The sequence below is a fragment of the Lepidochelys kempii genome, chromosome 1 (assembly GCF_965140285.1).
Source record: "Lepidochelys kempii isolate rLepKem1 chromosome 1, rLepKem1.hap1, whole genome shotgun sequence".
In the NCBI taxonomy this organism is placed as follows: domain Eukaryota; kingdom Metazoa; phylum Chordata; order Testudines; family Cheloniidae; genus Lepidochelys; species Lepidochelys kempii.
Window position 1 is genome coordinate 261,359,765 of NC_136380.1, and position 12,369 is coordinate 261,372,133.

The following is a 12,369-nucleotide window of genomic DNA, read 5'->3' on the forward strand; positions in this document are numbered from 1 at the left end:
TCCAGGTGCAAGTGAAGGAGCCAGGTTAGAAAATGGTTTCCAAACCTGGCTCATTTCCTAACGCAGAGAGGGACAAAGGGCCTGAAGGAGGGCTGGGCAGGTTCAGGTGTTTCAAACACTGATGCATGCTGGGTTCCAAACTTTGTGGCCATATTTTTTTTTTTTTTTTTGGTGCCTCTACTTTCTCCAGCTCATCTGTGTCCTTTCTCCCTGCAGACAATAGGAGGAAACAACTCATGTCCTAGCACCGCTTCCTCCGTCAGGTTATGTGACTTGTTGGATGCATTTGAGCTGAAAGGGGGAAGAGTCACCAGGACAATCGGTCCACAGCGTATGGGGTGTTTGGAGAAGGGCTAAAGCACTGGAGCTGCGCAGCAAATACCCCCCAGCAGAGCTGCCTCTGAGGACAGGTAAGGGAGATGGAAAGCTCCAGCGATGTTGAGTGTCTTTGTCAGTGAAGGGGCAGGGGGAGCCCCGTGGAGGCAGGGCAGAGCTGATGAGAAATGTTTTGCATTTGGAAATAGCTGCTGCAAATGGGTTATTTTGCTACGTTCACTGGAGCTTCACAGAAGAACAGAACTGCCCCATAGAGCTTGCAGTAACATAGGAGACAATAAACTCAGAACAAGCAACAGACTCACACCCAAAGAGGGGGTGGGGGAGAGACACATCCTGGGTCTAATGCGGTGGCCCAATGGGAGTTTCCCAGGTAGAGTGGCTACAGGATCAGGCTCCCAGGTTAAAGAGAGAGAGCAGATGGGGAGAGAGCCGCATGCTGGGGAAGAGTGAAAGAGACAACATCTGGAGGAGGAAGAGGGGATTGGTAGGAGGGAGTCATGCTCAGCAGAGGTAGATGGGGAGAGGTGCTGGGCGGCAACATGCAGAGTGTGGAGAGGGGAGAGTGCACAGACTCCCGCTGATGGGCAAGCTGCAGAGCGATGAGAGCCAGAAGATTAGCCAGTTTGGAGCTGGCTGTGCCCTATGGGCAGAACAGGGACATCTTCGGGGCCGTGAAACGTTGAGCACCTCTGTGCACGTGGCTATAGTGCAGGGTGGGGCCAGGCTGGGCGTGGCCGCAGTGCCCCCCGGGCCCGTGTTTCTCGGACGGACACGCTGGTCTCCTCGTCCCAGGGAGCTGCACGCAGGGTCACCAGCGCAGAATAGGAAGGGGGGTATTGTTTTTTTCTTTTTTCATCCTGTCCCCAGCCTGGCCCCTAGGACTGAGCAAACAGCCTCCGCTCATCGCATGCGGCACATTCAGCAGCAGCCAGTGCCAGGAGTGATGGCTGAGCCTCGGGTGGAGAAGGGCTGGCGAGTGAGAGAGAGAGTAACTAGCCACTCCTTTTTTTCCGCTTGCTTTGAGCTTGTCAGGGCAGAGGGCTGCTACACATTAACTCCACCACCCCACTTCTGTTACCAAGTCAGACGGAGAGGGCAGCGAGATTCCACGGGACAGGGCAGAACGCTCCAAGCAGCAGTTACAGTCTATTGAAACGGAAAGAGGGGGTTGCCCCTGCACCAGCTAAGGAAGAGGGGGGAGTTCTCCCTCTGATATAGCGGGGAGGGGGTAGCTCTGTGTCCCCCTATACTTTAACCCCTGCACCCAAGTGGCACAATCATCACTCTGGCTAAGGGCTGTCTGCAGTCAAGAACGGTGGCTTCTTTTAGGTATGAGCTTTTCATTCTACACTAAATAAAACAGAACATAACAGGAAAAGAACAAGCTGTGATGGTGGTTTGCACCATCATAAAGTCTGGTGGGTTTGAGGGCCTTCCTGCAAAGCACAGGGCATGTATCAAACGGGGCCCGGGTTTCAGTGACGCTGGTGTGAGTCCAGAGTAACTCCACGGATGTTGGTGGCATAACTGCAAACTGGTGTAACTAACACCAGAATCTGGCACATGGGGCACCGCAGCCGTGTTTAGGAATCTGGATGTCCTTGGTGTCCACATAGAGACCCATTGGAGGGTGTGAGATGAGCATCCTAGGGCATCAGTTTCCCATCGGTTCAAGCAGCTAAATCCAGTGATGAGTTGCTGGGGAGGGGAGGAGAGATGATCTCAGACACCCCGTTCTTGGAGGATTATATTGCTGATGCCTGGGAGTGGTTAGTGGTGCAGGGAGAGAAGTGATTTGATTAGGAACATCATCCTGAGGTCCCCTGTTTGTTTCCCCTCCCAGGAAGCTCCAGCTCCAGGGGGTTCAGGTTACAGCTCCGACCATGATAATGGTTCTACCAGCTCCTCCCTCAGCACCCTGGGCATTGCTCTGCTCTCCCTGCCATGCCCACCAGGGCGAGGGATTCTGCCAGTCAGGACTGCGCCGGCAGTGCAGAATCCACCCCCTCTGCTCCAGCGGCACCGACTCTGCAGGGCCCAGCAGGGCAGAGCCTGGCGGCAGCTGGGATATGGAGCTATCCAGCTAGAAGGGGCCATGTTCCAGCGTAGACTCCCCTGACTGTAGCCACACCTTAACCAAGGAAATCGGGGCGGGGGAGACCGCAGGGCTGCGTTTCCTGCCTGTCAGATTGCCGAGTCAGTGTTTTTCTAGAAGTCCATTTTGTCATGAGTGAACAAAAGGAGGAAGCCCAGGCTCTCGGCCGTTCCTGTTCGCTCCCTCGGCTTTGGGCTACACAAACTTGATTCAGGAGGAGACGGGAGAGAGAGTGTCCCCCTGCCATGGAGGAGAAGGAAAGGGAGCAAGACCAGGGCAGAGAGAACTGGGAGGAAAGCAACAGGAGCAGTCAGAGAGACAGTGGGGGACAGATCCTTTGGTGGTGTAAAGCCGTTGCCTTCCCGGTAGTTAGGCGGATTGACACCGCCTGAGTCTGTCGCCCTGGGAGTGGGAGGGAATCCAGAGGGAGAGGAGGAAGTAGAGCGGAATGGAAATCAGAGGGCAGAGGCACATGGAGGCAGAACGGGGTGAGAAGAGAATAAAAGAAGGCAGAACAGCGAAAGATGAAGCTACCCAACCGTAGAGCCGATCTGACTGACTGTGCTCCTCTTTCACCATGTTGTCCTGTCACCCTGGCAGGAAGGAGGATGTTGGTATGAACTGGTGAAAATCCATTGCCAGCCAAAGCCATACCTGGTGATTATTCCAGACCACTTGAAGCCCTAGAAACCCTCCAAACTTTTAGAACAAAATATCATCAGAGGTGAGAAGCCTAATTCCCCGCTCTCCCAAAGTGGGAGGGCAGTAAGTGTCGGCCACCGCGCTGATTTCTGGAATACCCCTGGTCTGCCCGACTCCGGGCAGCAGAAATGAAATTTGAGTCTCCTCTCTGGCACAGCAGTGTCCCCTGGGAGGGCTCAGGGCAACTGGGAGTCAACCCTGGATCTTCCTCATGGCAGGGTAGAAACCATTTCGGGCATTGGGCCTGCTCTGGGACAGGAGAGTAGGAATCAAAGCCAGGTCTGCTGCGTGGCACAGAGTTGATCCCTAGAGGCGGTGAGGTGACCAGCTTCTATTCAGAACATTTCAGGAGAAAATGACAGAGGAGGAGAACGACCTGGGTGTATTGGTTGATCACAGGGTGACTATGAGCCACCAGTGTGATGTGGCCGAGAAAAAGGCTAATGCAGTCCTAGGATACATCAAATGAGGTATTTCTAGTAGAGACAGGGAAGTGTTACTGCCATTATACAAGGCACTGGTGAGACCTCACCTGGAATACTGAGTGCAGTTCTGGTCTCCCATGTTTAAGAAGGATGAATTCAAACTGGAACAGGTGCAGAGAAGAGCTACCAGGATGATCCGAGGAACAGAAAAGCTACCTTTTGAGAGGAGACTTAGAGCTTGGCTTGTTTAGCCTAACCAAATGAAAGCTGAGGGGAGATATGACTGCTCTCTATAAATACATCAGAGGGATACACACCACGGAGGGAGCGGAGTTATTTAAGTTAAGGGCCAATTTATATATAAATGGATATAAACTGGCCATCAATAAGTTTAGGTTTGAAATTAGATGCAGGTTTCTAACAATCAGAGCAGTGACGTTCTGGAACAGCCTTCTGAGGGGAGCAGTGGGGGCAAAAAACCTAACTGGCTTCAACACCGAGCTTGATAAGTGTGTGGAGGAATGGTATGATGAGATTGTAAATATCCCCAATGACCGGTGATGGGACGCTAGATGGGGAGGGCTCTGAGTTACTACAGAGAATTATTTCCTAGGTGTCTGGCTGGTGGGTCTTGCCCATATGCTCAGAGTCTAACTAATCACCATATCTGGGTTCAGGAAGGAATTTTCCCCCAGGTCAGATTGGCAGAGACCCTGTGGAGGTTTTCACCTTCCTCTGCAGAGTAATGATGGATTCTCTGTAATTTGAAGTCTTTAAATCATGATCTGAGGACTTCAGTAACTCAGCCAGAGGTTAAGGATCAGTCTATTACAGGAGTGAGTGGGGTGAGGTCTTGTGGCCTGCTATGTGCAGGAGGTCAGACTAGATGATCATGATGGTCTCTTCTGGCCTTAAAGTCTATGAGTCTTTGACACTATAGCAGCTGCTGACAAAGCACAGTGTGTCCTTAGACTGTGGCACTGGAAACATCTGGTCCTGGCCACGGTTGGAGGCAGGATACCAGACAGGATGGAGCAATGGTCTGATCTGGTTTCAGCAGTTCCTTTGTTCCTATGGGTCTGCCACATAGAAGGGAGCTATAAGACTAGACTAGAAGGGAGCATGAGAGGTCATCTAGTGCAGCCCCCTGCGCTGAGGCAGGACCCCCACAGGACATCGTCACATGCAGCTGGTAGCAGATGAGCCATGTCACTGGTTCTGAGAACTTCATTCTCTGCTAGCTCTTGGTAACAGAAACGTATTAATAAAGTGGTGGGAATCCAGAGAAGACGATCTAAAATCCACAAAGGGGCTACAGGAAATGACCTAAGAGAAGATTTAAAATAACAGTATTCCTGTAGCTCAGCCAAAGTGGAGTGAGATGACAAGCACGTAGACCATCAATGGGGTAAAAACAAAAGGGCTAAGAACTGTTCAGATTGATTCAAAGGTTTATTAAACTTGGAGTGATAGGAGCACGTTGGCTGCATTATATTACATCTCCTAACAGTGAGATCTGCTGGGCTGTGGAATAGTCCTCTGTGGACAGCGGGTAATTTAAGAGTGGTCTGGACAAATTCCCTGGAGAATATAGCATAGGGAAGGACAGTCTCAGGGAGGTGTGGACAAGGTGTGATCTATCCTGTTCCCAGGCCTTTTACAATATGTATGCATCTGTCTCACTCGCTGCCTGCCTTGTCTTGCAAACAGAGACGCTATGTCGAGGCTCTGGATTGTGGTCCTTGTTCTGCTGTGGATTCCAGTCATGGCCATCACACAGCTCCCAGGCAATGCCCAGTGCCCTGTGAACTGCTCCTGCTTCTTCTCCCAGTGGTTTGTCCGGTGCCCCAATGCCAGCTTATCCTCTCTTCCCCCTGGTATTCCCAATGCCACCGTGGAGCTCGACCTACAGCACAACCAGTTCAGCACCCTCTCAGCAGGCTTCTTCCCAGAGCTGGCTGAGATCAGCAGCATTTACCTTGGCAGCAGTGGCATCCACCGGATTGAGCCTGGGGCTTTTCAGGGGGTCAAGAATCTGTACCATCTCCACCTGGACAACAACTTCCTGGAGCAGGTCCCAGAGGGTGTCTTTGAGAATCTGACAAATCTGATCTTCCTGCACCTGGAGCACAACCAGATTGCTCACCTCCCGCCAGGTATTTCTGGATGGATAGGCCCCCAGCACCACTATGAGCTGGCTACCGGAGCAACCAGCATAACCAGCCCCACGCCTCTTTTCTACTAATCCCTGTCCCAAGCTGTTGGTTTCCTGAAGACCCCACACTGCTGAGAGGATGGGGGCCAGAACTGCCACAGACGGGTCCTGCATGTCCATGATACCAAGTCAGCACCTCCTTTTAGCCAGGGGAAAATGGGAGGGGTAACTCAGGGCTGGGGGAGCGGAGGGGCCACATGATCAGAGATTATTGAAGCACAGAACATTTGATATTGGCTTGACCTGGATGGGTCTCTCTCTCTCTCAGGTGGGTTCTCTTCCCTGAAGCAGCTCAGTGTCCTGGATCTGAGTAACAACCTGCTGCTGGAGCTCTCCGAACAAGCCCTTCATGGCCTCCCGCGGCTGCGTCGGCTCTACCTGAGCGCGAACCATATTACCAATGTGTCCAGCAAAGCCCTCCCAGGCAGCCTGCGGGCCCTCAGCCTAGACGGGAACCAGCTGGCGAGCGTGCCCGCGGCCATCCGCACCTCTTCCACGCTCTCCACTCTGCAGCTGAGTGGTAACCCCATCCGGAAGCTGACATCTCTCTCCTTTGGGAGGAGGCTTCGCTCCCTAAGGCAGCTGTTCCTGGACAGCCTGGCCCTGGAGAAGATCACCTCCTTGGCTTTCACCAGGCTCCGCTGGCTGGAGCTGCTGAGCCTGAGGAACAACAGCCTGGAGTCGCTCCCGCCTCTGTCCTCCCTGAGGTCGCTCTCCACTCTGTATCTGACTGGGAACAACTGGCGCTGCGACTGCAACCTGATCTGGCTCCGCACCTGGCAGAAGAAGGTGCTCCGGAAAGAACGCAGCCCCGTGGAATGCAGCTCCCCGGGGACGCTACAGGGACAGCTCCTGGTGGACATAGAGGTAATGGCCTGTGGTTCCAGAATACATGAAAGTGGTGGGCTGGGGCCGGGGCGCACAGGATTTCCAGTCTAAGTCTCTTCTCCCTTCGGCCCAATACTTTAAAAGGGAGAGGACCGATGTAACCAATGCCCTTGCAGATCTCACGGCAGGGTGAGGCCTGGTCAGTATGCGGATGGGACCCGGACAGCTCCATGCGCTGCAGACAACAGACAGTTACTTAAATACGCCCAATTCCCCTGGGGAGCTGAAACTCGGTCCTTTAGCTTGAAAACATGGGCCCCTTCCGCAGAGTTGAAGATCTCCTCTGATTGCAGCTGATAGCAGCTCCGTGACCCTTGGGGCTGTGAGATAGCCACTCCAGGCCACGGCCCTCACAGTATTGTCTGCTGGGAGGTAGTGCTTTTGGGTGGAGGGGCTGGGGAGGTCACAGAAAATCAGAAAGCAATTGGGATGTGTGTTAATAGGTAGGCCTGGCATGGCATTCGTGTGTTTCAGTGGTTGGGGTGGGAGGGGAATCAGGAAGGTGCATACAGGGCGGGTTTGGCAGCTGGTGAAGGGAAGAAAGAAGCAGATGCACGCTCTATTTATTGTGGTTTTTTGTCTTCATTTCCTCCCTTTCTCCTCTGCTCAGACCCTCTCTCTCCCCCTCCTCTCTTTCCTGCTTCCCCCGCTCTCCCTAGCTCTTGTGGGGAGCAGCCGGGGCTGCTGGCTTAGGGTGTCACCGCAGAGGCCATCCTGCAGTGCAGAAGGCGCTGGGTGTCAGCGCTCGGAGCTGGATGCAGCTTATGGCAGGCTCTGGTTCCCACTTTATGTGAGGCGTGAATAAAAATAATAGAATTGTTCAAATACAAGTTCATGTTGGCTTAATGCAAAGACCAGCACAACTCTTCCCTTCCTATCTCCCATTTCCTCTCTCTGCCACACCCTTCTTCATCCATCCTGTCACATTCACTCTCAGCCTGTCCCTCCCTGCACACCTCTCCTTCCGTGTGCTGCATCCGCTGTTCATCTGAAGTGCAGGGGAGGTGGACAGCACACAGACACCTCTCCTGGTATCTGCCTCTGCCTGGGGGAAGCTGGGCCACAGCCATTCAACCTGCTGTCAGCTTTCCCAGCTCAGTTGGCTGGTGGTCTCCTCAGGGGACCAGAGTTGTTTCCAGAAACAGGACAAAATGCCACTGTCAGGTTGGGACAGGCCCTGGAAACTGAGCCAGTCCTGGTTCCGAGACACGTGGTCACCCGAAAACAGAGCCACACTGACATTCTTGCCCATAAAAGACCCCCGGACTGATTCTGTAAGAGGTATTAGCTTATATCAGAGGGGTAGCATTGTTAGTCTGTATCCATAAAAACAACGAGGAGTCTGGTGGCACCTTAAAGACTAACAGATTTATTTGTTAGTCACCCCATGCATCTGAAGAAGTGGGGTATTTTACCCACAAAATCTTATGCCCAAATAAATCTGTTAGTCTTTAAGGTGCCACCAGACTCCTCATTGTTTTTGCAGTATTAGCTTGGTATCCTGGGACAATTCTAACCTGGGTAATTTATATCCTTCCAGTCTCACCAATCCCCCCACTACAGTTTTAACTGGATCAGGCATTCTCCACTTCCTGTCCTAAACCCCTCAAAATGATCTCCCACTCCTATCTGGGACTGAGGTGCAGGAGGGCTGGGCTGTTCCCTCCCAGAAGCCTCTGCCTGTCAGTGGGGAGGAGTTATCTCTGCTGGTGCTTCATCCAGGCCCTAAAGAAACAGAAGAGCCGATTCTCTCTCATGTGAGTTTTTTTCCCCCCTTGCCCAGTTACAGAAGCTGACTTGCCCACCTTTTGGGACGGACTCCACCACCCTCAGCCCCTCTGAGAACATGAATACACTGACGGCCATTGCTCTGTCCAGAGACATACCTCTCCCACGGGCTGCTACCACAGCTATCACCACGACCTCCACTGCCCTGACCACCACAAGGAGGCTCCCCAGCTCCACCATGCACTCAGCTACCTCCCTTCACCGTGTGCTGGATAGGTGGGACCCATGCTTGGCCGACCACATCAGCAGCGTCAGCATCAGGACGAAGGGTGACACTTCCCTGGTGGTTGCCTGGGCTTTCTCCGGTGACCACGACCAATTTGAGGTGCGGTACACGGCTGGCCAGGATGAGCAGGTGCTGCGGGTGGCAGGAGGGTTGGCCGAGGTGACGCTCCACGATCTCCACGCAGGGACTGAGTACAGAGTCTGCGTCATCCCCCAGAATGAGAATCTGCTGGAGTGCCAGGCCCCTGCCGCCCGGCAGTGCAAAGCAGAGCGCACTGCCGGCCTTCCTAGTGATGCACAGCCCGTGCACGCCCCGCTTGGCCACAGCCACTCGGCCGTGGGCTTCGGTGTTGCTGTCGCTCTCCTAGCACTCGCAGCACTGGCCCTGGCCGTCACCTATAGGCTGCGGACGCGGCCGATCCAATTCCAGCGCTACTATGATGAAGATGGGTCACCCCGTCATCGCAGGAGCAGCAACCAAGCCAAGATGACCACAGACCCAGTTGACGAGAACATGGAGGATGAGGACTGGCACAGTTATGTGACAGCTGCCAGCCAGTGCCCAGAGGAGAAAGTAGACTGCACCATGTCTGCCCCACCCAGGCTCACATCCACACCCACATATGTGTCTCTGTGATTCTAACTGCTCCCTGGCATCCCATGGCTGAGCAGGAATTGCCCAATGGGGTCTGCTGCTCACCCACAGAGCCCCGAAGGAGTAAACCAGACAGTTCTGTATCCGCCCCTTGTGACTGACCTGGACAATAAAGCAGAGCCTAGAAAACTGAGATGGGAAAAGCCTGTGGCTTAGGGCCCCTTTTATCCAACCCAGTCCATGCCCCCCGCAGAGACTCTTCAGGGAGGGTCATGCACAGCCTCTTGCCTCACACAAATAGTTTTGAGAAGCAGGATCTCCATTGTGGCACCCATGTGATTCACAAAGCCTTTCACAGCCAGGGGTGATGTAGAAAGGCAGGGTTGGTGACTGGTTTCCATTTGACAGGCAACCTCTACATGGCTGGGGGTTTGCTATTTATAGCAAAGCTGGACTGGAAATCTCAGGAGAACATGCTTTTGGAGTCAGTTCCTCCTCCCTGGGGATTGTTTGCAGCTTCTGCCACCCTCCCACCCCCATCCCAAAAAAGCAGCTCTCTCTCTCTCTCTCTTGCTGTTTTGGCGTGTAGTCTGTGCCACTTCTGATTGCATTGGACTTGCCCCCGGCCCATGAAGTGTAGGAGGCTGTGGCATAATCTCCCAAGCAAAGTGGTGAAGGCCTTTCTAGCACATTTCATTTCCAAAGCACCTAAGCAACATTCTTCCTTCCTCCTGCCCACCTGCGCTGTGTCACTAACCCTTGATAAACAGGGAAAATGAGGCGGCCGGTGAGTGGCTTGCTGCTCAGTGCCACAAAGCAATTGGGTGTAGCACTCTGAAACTGTGTGGGGCAGACAGACAAGGTGTCATCTTATTTCATCTTTACTCTCCATTAATCTATAAACGAACAGGACAAAACCCTCATCATTCATCTCCCCTTTGTCTACAGGCAAAGTCCTGGTCTTTTGCTACTAGCCACTCCCTCCACACTTTAGAAAGAAGTGACATATCACCCACCTGGGCTCCTGGAGAACACTGTGGCCTAAATGGTACACCGCCTTCCCTCTGTGGTATGCTTGGTTTGCTGGACTAATAAAGCCCACAGTAAAACCATTTCATACAGCTGTGTGGCTCGTCTGTTGTTAGATGAGCGGGTCGTAAGAACAGCTAGTTAGACAGAGTTTGGAACTGGTGAAGGGACACAGACACTCTCCACTCCAGTGCACCAGTTAGGGGCCAGCATGCATTGGTAGTGTCCAAAAGGCACAACTGGATGAGACTCAGCAGCCTCAAGGGAGTGGGTGGCCGTAAGAACGGCCATAGGAGTCAGATCAATGCTCTGTCAAGCCCAGTATCCTGTCTTCTGACAGCGGCTGGTGCCAGTTGCTTCGGAAGGAGCGAACAGACCAGGGCAATTTATCATCCCTTGTCGTCCAGTCCCAGCGTCTAGAGATTTAGGGCCAGCCGGAGCATGGAGTTGCATCCCTTGCCCTCTTAGCTAATAGCCATTGCGGGACCTAGAGTCCATGAACCTATCTAGTTTTTTGGAACCCAGTTATACTTTTGCCCTTCACAACATCCCTTGTCAACAACTGCCATAGGTTGACTGTGTGTTGTGTGAAATACTTTTTTGTTCGTTTGAAACCTGCTGCCTATTAATTTCATTGGGTGACCCCGTGTTCTTGTGTTATATGAAAGGGTAAATAACACTTTCTGCATACCAGTCATGCCTTTACAGACCGCTGTCATGTCCGCACTCAGTCTTTTTCATCTCTCCTCTTATGGAAGCGGTTCCATACCAGCTTCGGTTGATGAGAGGTGTTCAAGCATCTTGAAAGCTTGTCTCTCTCACCAACCAAAGCTGGTCCAATAAATGCTATGACCTCCCCCACATTGTCTTGCTAAAGTCCTGGGACTGGCTACAACACTGCATTCAATATTAGTTGTCTGTCTTCACGTGCTGTAACTGAATAGGCCTTTTGCCTTTGTTTCTCAGTTCCCACCAGTACATTATCAACTTCTACCCTCTCCTCTTTACTAGGATATAGAGTAGCCACTTTAACAACTCCTTCCCCAAGGAATGTGGCTGCCCAAGCCATCCGCTCCGCCACACCTGTCAGCTTCCCCCAGCCCTTAATTTTAAAACTCTATGACATTAATTTTACATGCCAACAATATGGTGCCATTCGTGTTTAGTTGGAGCCCAGCCTTCCAGCATAGGAAGATGCTGCTCCAATGGCCAGGTAGCCATGTTCAAATAAACCTGTGCCGTTAGCCTTAGCCGCAGGCCATGGAGGCTGAACTCCCTGCTACCTGGACTCTGTCTGAGGCTCACTGGCAGGGGAGGCAACATGTGGAGAACTCCTTGACTCTTAGTCAAGAATTAACCTAGAATTCCTCTCGCTTCTCTGAGAAAATACCAGGCACCTCCCCTCGGTCCTGCACCAGGGTGAGTTGTGGCTGCCTCAAGCCAGGGGAGGACAGACCGCTTGCAGGGAGATGTAATAGCTCTAGTCTAGTAGGAAATAAAGATAATTCAATTTCTCACTCTCCCCATTCTGCATTTGACACCCAGAGCCCAAATATATTGACCTACAGGCCCCACTGCCAGACACCTGTATTTTCTGAGGCTTGCTGCAGGGGGAGGGGTGGGTTTGATGGGGTGAGAGTGGAGAGGCTCCTTGCCCCCCTTGGCAGACTGTGTTGCTCATCAGCAATCAAATTACAGCCACTCCCCTCAGAGGCAGCAGTGCTTTTAAGGCCAAGATGGTCCCTTATCAGCAGTGCTAGAAGTGGAGAGGCTCCTTGCCCCCCTTTCCATGGCAAAGATTTCTGGCAAAACTCCCAGAACTGCACTACTGTGAGTAATAAGGTGACTGGGGAGCAGAGGAGAAGGTTGGAGAATGAGCTGAGTAAACCTTAAACTAGGACATCTCCTTCTCTCCTTTACTACCCCCATGAACCAAGAACCCATCCATGCCCTTCCCCCAAACGTCAATGTGCGTATGTAGGGTGAGGTGGGGTGCTAGTCAACAGGAAAAATTCAGACCTGCAGTGTCATTTATGGGTGCAGAACCCTCACCCATATTTTAACATCC

At 52.6% G+C, this 12,369-nt stretch overlaps 1 protein-coding gene across 2 annotated transcripts; it reads left to right on the forward strand.

Annotated features, from left to right (window-relative positions):
- The first annotated feature begins 228 nt into the window (after positions 1–228).
- Positions 229–11,021, forward strand: LOC140904864 (uncharacterized). Of its 2 annotated transcripts, none has more exons than XM_073327172.2 (4): positions 229–410; positions 5,272–5,717; positions 6,045–6,643; positions 8,448–11,021. In XM_073327172.2, the coding sequence occupies exons 2-4, from the start codon at positions 5,279–5,281 to the stop codon at positions 9,312–9,314; spliced, it is 1,905 nt and encodes a 634-aa protein (XP_073183273.1). In that variant the 5' UTR covers positions 229–410; positions 5,272–5,278; the 3' UTR covers positions 9,315–11,021. The 2 variants fall into 2 exon arrangements, with proteins under 2 accessions (XP_073183273.1, XP_073183274.1); XM_073327173.2 differs by having other exon boundaries at positions 8,454–11,021.
- The last annotated feature ends 1,348 nt before the right edge of the window (positions 11,022–12,369 follow it).